The following is a 12909-nucleotide window of genomic DNA, read 5'->3' as shown; positions in this document are numbered from 1 at the left end:
CTCTGCAAATTAATTAAAAGGTAAACCAAAATCACAAATTCTTATTTATAAAGGTTGTACAATAAATATTGTACATTAGAGTAAAAGTTAACTCAAATTGCTTAAAAGTCAAGCTTATATATGTAAAAGTTATCTATTTTTTAGTGAATTTTTTTTCATTTTTAATAAAACTTATTTCTTCAAAATTTCTAATAATGTATAAAATTAATCATATAACCCTTTAAAATGTTTATCTATCAACTTTTTTTTACTAATATAAAAGTTAATCAAAACTAGGTTAAAGTTACAAGAAAATGAGTAAAAGTTATATTGGTGTACAACAAATTTATTGTGCACCTTGTACGCGCAAGACCTTTTGCACCAAAATAATACACCTCACTCTTTTTTAACGCAACGAAGGATATATTATATTAAGCTAAAACATAAGATAGTAGTCCAAACTTTACAAAAGGTACGAGCAAGACCACAAAAACTTGCAGCTCGTACAGATTAAACCAAAAGCTACTGTAACATCTATTCCTTAACCCAAAAACTGATCCCCCCCTAAATACACTAAGCCCAACATTATATTCATCTAGATAAGGAAAGGGGATACTTAAACTACCGAAACTACTCTTTATCGCTTGAGAATTGGCCTTTCTTTGCATCTGAAGCTGTCTTTGCACTCACCAAATGAGTAGTCACTTTGGTAGGTATAGTTCCAAACATAATTTCTGTTGTGACCGTTATGGAGGGATGTTCTTCTGGTGGGGGAGGAATCTCCAAGTTGATTACTTGTTCCCGTCGTTGAGATGCTGAAGAAGACTCCCCCATCTGCTTTAAACTATCCTTGGCCTGCTTAAGCTGAGTCTGATACACTACATCCGTGAATGGTGGCGGATCCAGGAACACTTTATGTCCCAATGCCATTGAAATTGCATACTGCCCCATACAATGAGCTAGCTTGTTGAATAACCTTGGAAGATGAGTGATCGAGAAAGAACTGAATCTTGTCATCAGGCAAGCTACGTCTTTGATAACCGGAGCCAATTCATGATGATAATAATCTTCCATTGATGTCAACAATTTTATCAACAGCTCCGCATCCGTTTCCACTTCAAGTTTTTGCACTCCATACTCGACTGCCATTTGAAGGCCTTCCCTCAACGCATAAAGTTCTGCTGCAAGTGGTGTAATGGCATTGTATTTACTCGCAAAACCAATATACCAATTTCCTGTCTCGCTTCGAAACACACCACCACCTCCTGCTTCATCTTTCTCTTTCCAGCTACCATCTATGTTCAATTTTAAAAAGCTTGGTGCTGGTGGTTTCCACGCTGGAGCCTTCTGCAACCAGTTTCCTGCTCCCTTTCCCTGCATCATTAAAATATTTTCCCTATAATCTACATAAAAAGCATTATAGACAGAAAAAGGTTTGATCATTTTCAACTCAAACACTGCTCTATTTCGTGCCTTCCAAATATGCCACACAGCCACAATGAAAACCATTCTCCAACTTCTGCTTAAACTAAGATTATAGGCCATCCATTGTTGCCAATTCAAATTAAAGAAAGAATTCAAGAAAACTTCTTTGGCTACTGTAATACGTTGGAAAATGAAATTCCAAAGAATGCTTGAATCACCACAATCACGAAATAAGTGTAGATGAGTTTCAGGAATATAGGAGCAACGACTACAATATCTAGAAATTGACTCCATGTACTTCGATAAAGTATCTGCAACTGGCAAAATTTCATGAACACAATTCCATAATAACATTCTATATTTAAAAGGGGCCGTGATTTTCCAAAGGGCTTTCCATGAAACGAAATTGTAATTCCCAGAAACTTCAAAAAAGGAATTAACTTATACACCTCACTCGATGCTCAAGTGAATGCTACTTGGCAATCTAACAAGGATGCCCTAACCAATGAGACAAAGATAACAAATTAAAATACTCATAATATTTAAGTTATTGATTAGATGAGAAAGAGATCGAGGTTTAGAAGGAAATCTTGACTATATAATTATTTAATTATACATCAAAGTTTATGTTTGGTGCGAATGATCAAGAGCAGAGCTAATGTTCTGACTATTGGCCTATGGAGTTATTTCACCCCACTTATTTATATAATTTTGGCAATTATTATAAAAATCAATAAAATTCTAATTTTTCTGTACAATTTTGGGCCATTAGCATCTACTAAAAAAAAAAAAAGAATATGTGCACCCCCTAATATATTGTTCCGGATTTGTTATCGTGAATGATTCACATACACATACCTCAATTTTAACCATTAGATCAATACATTATCGGTATATTTTTTGTGTGCAGAGAGAGGCACAAAGTGTAACTATATAAAGGGACAAATGGTATAGATGGGAGATTCAATTCTAGGTCTTGTTATCATCCCGACCTCACACACTTTACCAACTATACTAGTTAACATCCATACATATACATTGATTAAAGAGGATAATCAATTACTAATCAGGTTAGTTGATCACTTAAAATTCGCCAACCCTTTAAATATTGCAATCCCTACTATTTATTCCTTCCTTCTTAACCAAATTATTGGAAATCCAAAACATTTATGTTTGAAATAGGGTGATAAAATCAAGTTGGTGAGATATTATCTTTTATTTTTAAAAAATCCGTAAAAATAGGAAAAGGCTACATGTACATCTAGTGTACAAGATTCTCTTGTACACCACCATTAATTTGTTGACACATCACCAAACCCACTAAAAAATGAGAATAAAAGACTATAAATATGTCATTTCAACCAATAGAAAAGTATGATGTACAAAACACCTTGTACACTAGGTGTACATGTAGTAGAATCCATAAAAACATAGATAATTTGATTTTTGCCAGCTTTGTTATGCATAATTTTATTTGACTAATTTTTTTTTAATTTGTTGATAAAACATTATACGGCGTCTAATTTTTTTTAATAACAAATGTATGAAAGTTAAATCAACTAAACACTTCATACTATGAATATTAGGCTTGACACTCGTATCGTGTCGTGTCGGGTCGAGCATGTTGAATATAAATGGGTTGAAAAATATCAACACTAACCCAAGTAGAGTTTTGTTAAACATGTTGTGTCATGTAGTGTTGACCCATTTAATCAATTAAGTCGGAAATCCTTAACCTAAATAGTTTTTTTCATGTAGTATTGTTGTGTTTGCTCATTAAAGTTGGCCTCATTCCATAGGTGTGTTACTAAGTATATTAAATAATTGGTTGATTATTCTTAGACGATAGGAGTCGTGTTGGCTTTGTGTTGAACAATAACCTCACGTGTTTAATTAAATATATCGTGTCATGTTGCTCACTAAGCCACTTTTTTTCATATTCGGTTCATGTAGTGTTGTCGTGTCTTGTCCTGTCAGATTTTAATTGCTACCTTTATTTTCAAAGCAAATTAAAGATTGAAGGTGGGTGAAGGAGGCGGTAGATAAAATGAAGTTCTCAAGTACTATGTAGTTATTACCGGGTATATACTTCAATTTTGTTAGATTGTGTAAACTCCCTCTATTCGAGTGTATTACATTGATCATATATATAGTGTTATATTAGCCTATATTGTATTAGAAAACCTAATGTGACTAGATTTGTACAATTTATATCCTAAGAGAATTTTATTCTCTATCACACCCCGTAGCTAGTTATAGTGCGTGGGAGGAGGTCGTACACTAGACTGTTTCGAAAATAAATAAATAAAAATATTGTCGTAGAAGGTCTTTCGTGAATATGTCTTCAAACTGATATCTCGAAAGAACATGAAACACCTGTATTCATGGTTATTAAAATTGTGATTCAAATCATAAACTCTTACGATTCTATGATTCAAATATGTCTTCCAATTCAGTTTACGATTCTATACGATTCTACACTTTTTTCTTGACTAGCGAAAACATCATATACTTAAATCATATTGAGAAAGTTATTAATAAAAAAATAGTGTTAATTATTGTTTATGTAACTATTAAACAACTACATATTTTAGTTATTATATTTTTCCCTATAATATAGGAAATTTAAATGAAATTTGATAATAAAATCTTGATAATACTTGTTAGTAGAATCTTACAATTCTAAGATTCGATTCTAAGAGTCCCTTCCGATTCAAAGTAGAATCACGATTTTGATAGCCTTGCAAGTACTTGACCGAATGCAACCTTCTCCCTAACAAAATGGATATTCATCTCGGCGTGTTTAGTGTATTGGTGTAGTTTCTGAGTTGCGAGTGAGATATATTGCATTGACATTATCACAACAAAATATAATAGCCTGTCGGAGTGGAGAATGTAGCTCTAGTAAGAGATTAAAAAGCCAACATGCCTCGCCAACAACATTTGTGACGCCTCGATATGTTGCTTCTGCACTTGACTTAGTGTAACACCCCGACATTTAAACACCATTAATTAGGTTAATTATCTTTAATTAGCAGCGGAAAACCCTAGCTTAGTCGGAGCGTCACATGCCGTATCCCCCTCGTGGGAAATACAAGGCGACATAACCTTTTTAAATTACTAAATAAACTTTAATAATAAATACTTCTAGCATTGATTAAACATTAATATTAAAATCTAACTCAATACTTGAAATTAAACTTAGAGTTTAGTTAATACATCCATTATTACTAGTGAGACATAGTTAACTTTACTAAACATCGATCGTGAATTTGATGGTTGCATCCTCACTCTAAGGCATCTCATGATCTTCTTCGTACCTAAAACAAAAGCAACATCGTGAGCCGAGGCCCAGTAACATACTACCCTAACATCGTAAACTCATTTCAATTCATTTAATTTACTTTGCAATCAGGGAGAATAGAATATAGTAAATCACTTTCATAAAGCATCATAATAAAACATCATTTATAACTTGAAACTTTAGTAGTTTCCATTATCTTTCAGAAAACCTTCATTTTATTTGGTAACTGACAAGTTAGCCTTGCGGGACATCTCCCACCCTGCGATAGTCCTCAAGGAGCACTCTCCCTTGTTGGACATACGCCCGTACCTAATTAGTTTCTTTTTTTAGCTTGCGGTAACCCTCAAGGAGCACTCTCCCTTGTTGGGTGTCCCGCGGTACGGCGGTACGTGCACGACCTAAAAATAGTAACCCCACTAACTGCCAGAACCGGTTACACTTTTATTTATCATGTTTCGTATCTTATTCGTAACTCATAAACATCATTCTTATAAAATCATTCATAAACATATTTGAGCATCGTCATTCATAAAACATACTTATAAACACATTTCATATCCCACAATCCAATAAAAAGCATATCATTATAAATACATTTCACAATCTCATAAAACACATTTCATAAGGGGATTGTGGGTGTTAGCAATATATGTTACCTCAATTGTAGTTTATACTTCCTGTTCGATTGATCGTTCGTCCTGAGCTCCAAGTCCGATTTCTTTCAGAATATTAAATTATTCAAGTAGTTATTTAAAACGATAAATAATCTAAAATCGATATTTTATAAATAATAAAATTTATAAATAATAAATTTATAAATAACGAATTTTAATAAAAATATAATTTCATAAATCGATTTTCAGTAAATATATTACTTGAATTTCATAAATTAACGAAAACATTATTTAAATCAAATTTCTGTCAAAAAATATATATATATATATATAAAATCACAATTAAAAATCTATTTTTATTTTAAGTAACCAATTTATAAAACATTAGGATTAGAAAATGGACCAAAATAGCAAAACTTACATTGGGAAATTGGGCTAAGGGAATTGGGCTTGGATTGGGATATAAATAAAAACAAAGTTACTAAATGGAACTTGTTTTCTGGAAGGAAAACACGGACAAGGAAGCACGAGGAACAGGGGAGGGCAGGGCAGCAAGCATGATGGGGGAGGAGAAAAGGATGGAGGGTGGGCGGCGGGTCTGTGCGGCCTGGGCGGCGGCAGAAAGCCGGCGGTAACGCCAGCACGTCGGCGCGGTGGATGTGCTTTTCAGAGAGAGAATAGGGGAGTCGAGTGAGGAGGGAGGCAGAGCGCGGTGGACCGCGAAGGTAAGGGTGGCTGAGTGGTTGTGCGCAGCTTGCGCGGAGGAGATGGAGGGTGGAGCGCGGCAGCACGGCGGTGCTGGCGGCTGGGCGCGAAGGAGAGAAAATGCAGGGGAGGAGTGTGAAACCCGAAAGCAGGGGATGCGGGGGGGGGGGGTGTGGTGGTGATTGCGGTGGTGGGTGGTGTCAAGTGATGCTGGGTGGATGTGGTGGTTATAGACAGTAGGTGGAGCGGTTAATGGTGGTGGACAGACATTGGTGGTGGTAGAAGGTGGTTAACGGTGGTTTTTGGTAGTGAAATTGAATCTGAAATTGAACTAATTTGTGTGATGATTTTGGACAGATTTTTGCTCTAATTTATAGTTTTAAGTAGAGTGAAAGAGAAGCTGAAGTCCTTGAGGAGCAAGGCATGAACAAGGACTGTTTTAAGGGAAGAGAGGAATGAAGAAGAAATTTCTTCATTCTTGTACGTGAAGAGAAGGAAGAGAAGAGAAATAGAAATTGTGTTCCTTAGGGGTATTTCAGCCATTTCCAAAAGTTAGGCAAAATTTTTGAAATTCCTTTGCTATATTTAGGAATTGATATAAATAGGAATGTTTAATTAAAAATCATATTTTCAAATAATTCTTTATAAAATATCGATAACATAAAATAAATTTAGTTTTCGAATAAAATAAGAACGTTCTGAAATTATTAAAAAAATTCGAAATAAATAAGATTTAAAAAGGTAGTTTAAGCTCGTAAATATTAAATTATAAAATTTGAAAAATGAATAAATCATGTAACGATATTAAAACTCAATCGCAATAAAACTTCGTTAATTAAAATAAATTTTGAAATTAGGACTTAAAACGATTTTAAGCTAAATAAAAATAATTTAGCACAATTAATCAAGTTTTAAAAATTCGAGGTATTACACTTAGACAATGTATGTTGATGCTTGGAGGACCAAGAAATTATGCCCCAATCCGCATAAGTATATATAATTAATCAATTGCAAAGAGGCAGTAGAAAATAAATGTAGCCCGTGATCAATGGTGCCCTGAACATATCGCAAGATATGCTTTAACGCATCATATTAAATTGGTGCTCACGGGGATCTTGCATAAAAGACACACCTGTTGTACCATTCATATAAGTTATATCAACGAGTAAAAGTGAGGTACTGAAGAGAACCTGCCAATCTTAAGTACTTAGTAGGATCTTGAACTTGCGGACCCGATTCTCCACTCAATTTGGACTGAGTGTCCACAGGAGTAGTTGCAGACTCACAATCGCTCATAAACTTTCATGTGCACGCTTTACAATTTCATCTACACCTCTAAAATTTCATGTGCATACTTATGTTAAGAGAGAATCATAAAGAAGGAGTGCAAGTAACTAAAATGCACAAAAAATAATTAATCAAGCCTAAATCAGACATAGGAAACTCGACCCGCAAATGAGTAGTTATGCGGTCTCGCAAATTATCTAAAGAGATGAACAAAATAACACGATAGACCTAGAGAAGTAGACAGGACATGTCGTCTCCATGTTTGAATGTGAACCAAGATGTATCGCTCATGTCAATCACAAAACCCATATGCAACAAAAAGTTAGCAAATCTTTGGTAACAAGCACGAGGTGCCTGTTTGCGACCATATAATGCGTGCGGCGTAGGCAAGCATGATTAGGAGCCCTACGATCAATAAACCCGATAGGTTAATGCATATAAGCTGTCTCTTCTAAATCACCATGAAGGAAAAAAAATTGACATCTAGTTGATAAATAGACCACTTTCAAGCCATAACCAAACCCAAAACTATGAGAACAATAGCTGGTTTTACAACTAGACTAAAAGTCTCATCACAATCAACTCCGACCTCCTGTGACCTTCCATCACAAATAAGACGATTTTTGTGCCTTTTGAAGCCATCTTTGTCATTTTATTTATGAATAAAAATCCACATGCAATTGGCAATAATCACCCCCGTAGACCTAGGTACCAAATTTCATGTCCCTATTTTAATTAAAGCATTGTATTTATCTTGCATCGGGCGGGATCCCAATTTCGATCGGCCAAAGCTTATTTATGGTTTTTGGGGAATGGAGATCGGCGAAAAGGGGGTCCTACGCACATGTTACTTAGTTAATCATATTTGTGGTTCGGATTAAAAATTCTATGTTGAGCCTGTGTTTGTGTTTATGCCAAATTAACTAGATTAAGCAAATAACAAGAAATAAATGACATAAATAAAGAGAGACGAGAAAAGAGATGGTGACACGGAAAACTCGAAAGGAATAAAAACCTCGGGTGGCAATGAGTCCACCAATCCACTATATTGGTGGCATAAAAAGCCTTATTAAGCACAAGTACAAGGTTTATATGCATATATGTAAATATAGATAATAATAAAGAATGAGTAAAGGGTAGTATAGGATGATAGGTAGATTAGGATAATACCGCTCGTAATACGGCATAAGGTTATTTTGAGGCATAAAGTATATATCCGGAAGAAGGTATTTGGTTAGTACGTATTTGCGATCCAAGGGATTTAGGAAGTGCTGATTAGGAGAATGGTGGGAATAAAATATAGTAGCTATGTTATGGAAGTAATGGTGGAATGCTTATGTGGAGGTGAAAGAAACAAGCTCGTTGTTATTTATTGTAAGAGCTACGGGGAGAAGTAACATTAGGGAAATAATGTGATGGTAAGGTAATACAGTTAGTGGGGAGGTATTAGCTAGGTTATACGATAGGTATTGGGTTTCCCTTCTCGTTGTAGGTTGGATGTATCTATATAGTACTAAGTTTGACACAGAAGAGAGAATAATGTTGTTAGTTGCTCTTTGATATTCTCAACTGATCCCTTGATCTCCACTAACCGTTTGAAAGATCCTTGCTAGCTTCCTTGACCTTGTCCAACAAGTATGAAATGGAGATAACAACTCCTTGAATGTAGGAACCAGCCACAACACGTTCGGTACAAAACGCCCCATAACAATAGCCCCCATTTTCCTAATTGTAGTGAGCCGGAAGTTAGGAAAATAATCTTCGAAGTCTTTCACCACGTTCATTCATTGTCGACGCCAATCTGTCACTATCTTTGGCATTTCCATATCTAATCTTGATCAATGACGTCGCCTCCTGGTGTCATCCACGGTCTCTAACAGCCCTTCATGTCGTCATGCGTATATTGATGTCTTCATGTCGACTTTGGTGCCATCAACTTTGATGCAAACCTGACATCTTGTGAAAGAACCGTTTTGCTTAATAAACATAAGACAATAGTATGTAATTCTTAAGAAACCTGCACTAAGACTTGTTTAAGACATAATGTTAGTTAGGTATCCGGCGTCATGGCCAACTTGTATCTTCGTCCGCCGTTTGATGCTTACAAGCGTCATGACCAGCTGTTGTACCTTAGTCTATCGTCTGATGTTTACAGGCGTCATGGACAACTGTTGTATCTTAGTATGTCGTCTGATGTTTACAGGCGTGCCTCTATTGTCGTTGTTTGTGTGACATCTATCGTGTGCAGGCGATATAAGCCTCTTCGTTTGTTCGTAGTCGTGCGAAGAATTTAGAAAAGGAATTCGCGTCGAGAGGGCATAAGGGTGAATCATTTTAGACGGTTGCAATGTCATGTGAGGATAGATAGCAGGCGACTGACAGGAAGGTGGGCGAGGTTTTAGAAATGTTAAAGGTCAATGATTGGGAGAGATTTAGAGAAGACAATAATTGAAATTTGTGGCGACTAAGTTGAAGTTATAGGTGAATGAAATGAATGGTTTGAAGAAACTTTACGATGAATGTCTAGAAGAGTTGAAGGGTTGTGAGGTTCTCTAATCGTGAGGACAAGAGGTAAGATGGCGGTGCAGTATCTGGAAGGAAAGTTTAGTCTATGGGATTTTCAGAACAATAATTTCTGTAGGTTTCAAGCATTCCGGGTTGGCTTTGTTTATCGTTAGTGTTAAGGGGGAAAGACATGCGTTTTTGCTATTTTGTTTTTGGCAATTGGTTAGACATTTGGACAAGTGTTGGGGATGGAAGACTGTCGTAAGCTTAAGACGTTGTCTACGTTGTCTCTGTTGTTTGCTGTGGAATAGATGTCACATGTGAGGTACTCGAAGAACAAAATATGTGAACATTAGCAATACCTGCGTTGTTTAGTAGTCGCGCTTAGTGGTGACATGTTGTCGTCGGGATCCAATAAGTTTAAGGGTCATTACCATGGAGACGTCGTCTCTTGTAGTTGATGGCGTTGTTTATTGATGTCATCTTCTGATGACGTCGCTCGTTGCTGTTTATAACTAGTGATGTTGTCAACAAGTGATCTATAGAAAACAACAAAGGTAGAGGTGGGAGTTCGCTTGATGCGATGTTAGCGTTGCTTTTCAAATAAATAAAAAGAAACATGAATATGATATAATTGCGTTTAGAAAGTGATATTTAACGTGACAAATAAGAAAAACTGAAACTGAACTTTAATCACAGTGTAGTCAAAATATGACTATATTAATTGATTCACGAAGTAAGTGTTAGATATTACTTAAGATGGTCTGTGCAGCGAGATTACGTCATGTCGCTGGCTGTCCCTTGATGACGACTCCACAATCAACTTCATTGTCTTGACGACGTGGCACTTCTCTTCACCAATCTTGTTGTCGTTACGGGGATCATTGTCATCACCTATGTTGTCGTTGTTGCATCTAACATCACCCTTTCTTTTTAATCGGTTGACGTCCTGCCACTTATCGTCGTTAAGGAACCCTGTGAGTTTGCTTTATCCACCACTTCGATGTGTGATAGTGGTTGAGCCCCAAATGTATGTAGCGTCATACCTGATGTCAAAGTCTCATGACAAGATCATCATGAAAAATATATGAAAAATAAATCATATTATCACATCGTTAGTTGCATTTCAAAGTTATAACAAATACATTAAACTCAAAAGGAGTATATACTATCTTTCCCCCTATGGCGACTTTGGGAAGATATTGTGACTGAAGTCAGCCACATATGTGATGACGTTTGTTTGTATTGGATGTCGTACATGCGTGCCAGCATGATGCAACCTCTAAACGTCATGTCAAGTAAAATTACCTCAAAATGATTTGATAAAATGATTAGTCATTAGGGAAATCGAGATATACGTAGGGCGAAACAATAATTTATTAGTTAACTTAGTGAATGTAAATACGAGACATGTGAACGTAAGAGAACGATAGTAAATAAAATGAGAAAGTGTGTGCAAAATAGATTAGAGGTTACTCATGTGTCATCATGATTATTGATGACGGTAATTTGATGTTCCAAACTTCTTTGGCGTTATAACGGTCTGGTGGCGTCGTATTACTGGTCATAGCGTTGAAGCACGCCGTCATGGTCAACCTAGCTAAATGTGATCTTAAGGTAACATGTTGTCATTAATATTCGTCCTAACGTTTATAGTCGCGTCATGTCGTTAGTGAATGAAAAATAGTTATCACTAATAATATGTGAGAAAATTTTAATATGGTATAACATGTTAGTTCATAAAAAACTTTTCTTTTTAATGTAACTAATTAATGTAAATAAATTTTGTCAACTTACCATTCGGTTGCGCCGATGACCATCACGATCTGCACTATACATGATAACGACAATAAATATATAGGTAAGAAATAACTTACTTCGAGAATATGTATGTGTCATTTATCCCCCATTGCTAGTCATGTATCAACGATCTATTGGCAAACTTACGAAGAAATATATGGTTAAAATGAAGACATTAGAAAATTATTTCTACGTACCATTTTTAACGCCAAGAAACTTCTTGTCATCATGGGCATAACTAGGATGGTCGCGTCCTGCTGTCGTGGAGTCATGTCATGCCCTCATGTCATGTCGTGACCTCATGTTGTGTCGTGAACTCATGTCATGTCGTGACCTCATGTCGCGTCATGACCTCATGTCGTGTCGTACTATCACCAAAGAAATGTAAAAATGTCATATATGTAATTATTTCTGTAACAGCCCTGATTTTAAGCAGTTCTTAATATGATATTAAGAATAATTATCGTCTAAAACGTGTTATCAGAATCTTTCTTAAACCCAATTTGAGATTCAGATCTTGAATTTTCCTTTAAACTGGTAAATGAATTTGAAAATTTTAATATTATATCTAAGTTAGTCTTCGATATGATTTCGAGCTTTGCCTCGAGATAGTTTGTGAAATAGGATTCATTTAATGATTTGAGAGTTTTTGTGATTCCAAAATAAGTCTTTTAAAACTCAAGGATTGCTTATGAAATTAAAGTTTCTAACTTTAGATTTTTTTTTTAAAAAAAAGTTTATTTGTTTATTTTATTTAAGATCATCTTCCCTAAGTAAATGAATTTTAAATTAGTTTGAAAAGAATTTCATTGAAATAAATAAGGTTATTTATATTCAAACTTATTTATATTCTAGTTTAAAATATAGTAATTATATTTATAATAGGAAAATTTGTTAAAAATAATCCCACTTTTGGCCGGTTTCCTTTAATTAATCCCACCTACAACATATTATTTATTAATCCCACCTTAAGTACCCATTGACTTTTATCGAACCTAGCAGGTCAAAAACCGGATTTATTCGGTAAAAAGTCCTACGTGGCATATATCCGTTGCAAAATTAATAATTTTGATTGTTTTTTGTTTATCTTTTTAACAGGTTTCTCTTTCTCTTTCCTTCTCATTTTTTCGCGCTCCTCTGGTTCATTTCTCCACCATTTTTGCATCTTCAACTTCTGTCTTCCATCATTTTTCTCAATTGTTCTGTAATTTTGGAATTTGGAAAAACGAGTTCGCCCACTACAATGGCTGGCTTAAACACATTTTCTGTGGGATCTGGTTCTTCATCAAA

The 12909-nt window shown here is 35.3% G+C and overlaps 1 protein-coding gene across 1 annotated transcript; it reads right to left on the bottom strand.

Moving 5' to 3' along the window:
• Window positions 1-609: 609 nt before the first annotated feature.
• On the bottom strand, window positions 610-1758 carry LOC110788554 (uncharacterized). Its single transcript, XM_021993184.2, has one exon. The coding sequence runs from the start codon at window positions 1756-1758 to the stop codon at window positions 610-612; it is 1149 nt and encodes a 382-aa protein (XP_021848876.2).
• Between the last annotated feature and the right edge of the window lie 11151 nt (window positions 1759-12909).

The sequence above is a fragment of the Spinacia oleracea genome, chromosome 6, assembly GCF_020520425.1.
Source record: "Spinacia oleracea cultivar Varoflay chromosome 6, BTI_SOV_V1, whole genome shotgun sequence".
Taxonomy (NCBI): Eukaryota; Viridiplantae; Streptophyta; class Magnoliopsida; order Caryophyllales; family Amaranthaceae; genus Spinacia; species Spinacia oleracea.
Note: the sequence above shows the minus strand (reverse complement) of the source record. Positions and strands in the feature narration are given on the sequence as shown.

Bases quoted from the DNA above. Each gene is read 5' to 3' on its own strand.
- LOC110788554 (XM_021993184.2), bottom strand. From the start codon at position 1,758: ATGTTATTATGGAATTGTGTTCATGAAATTTTGCCAGTTGCAGATACT.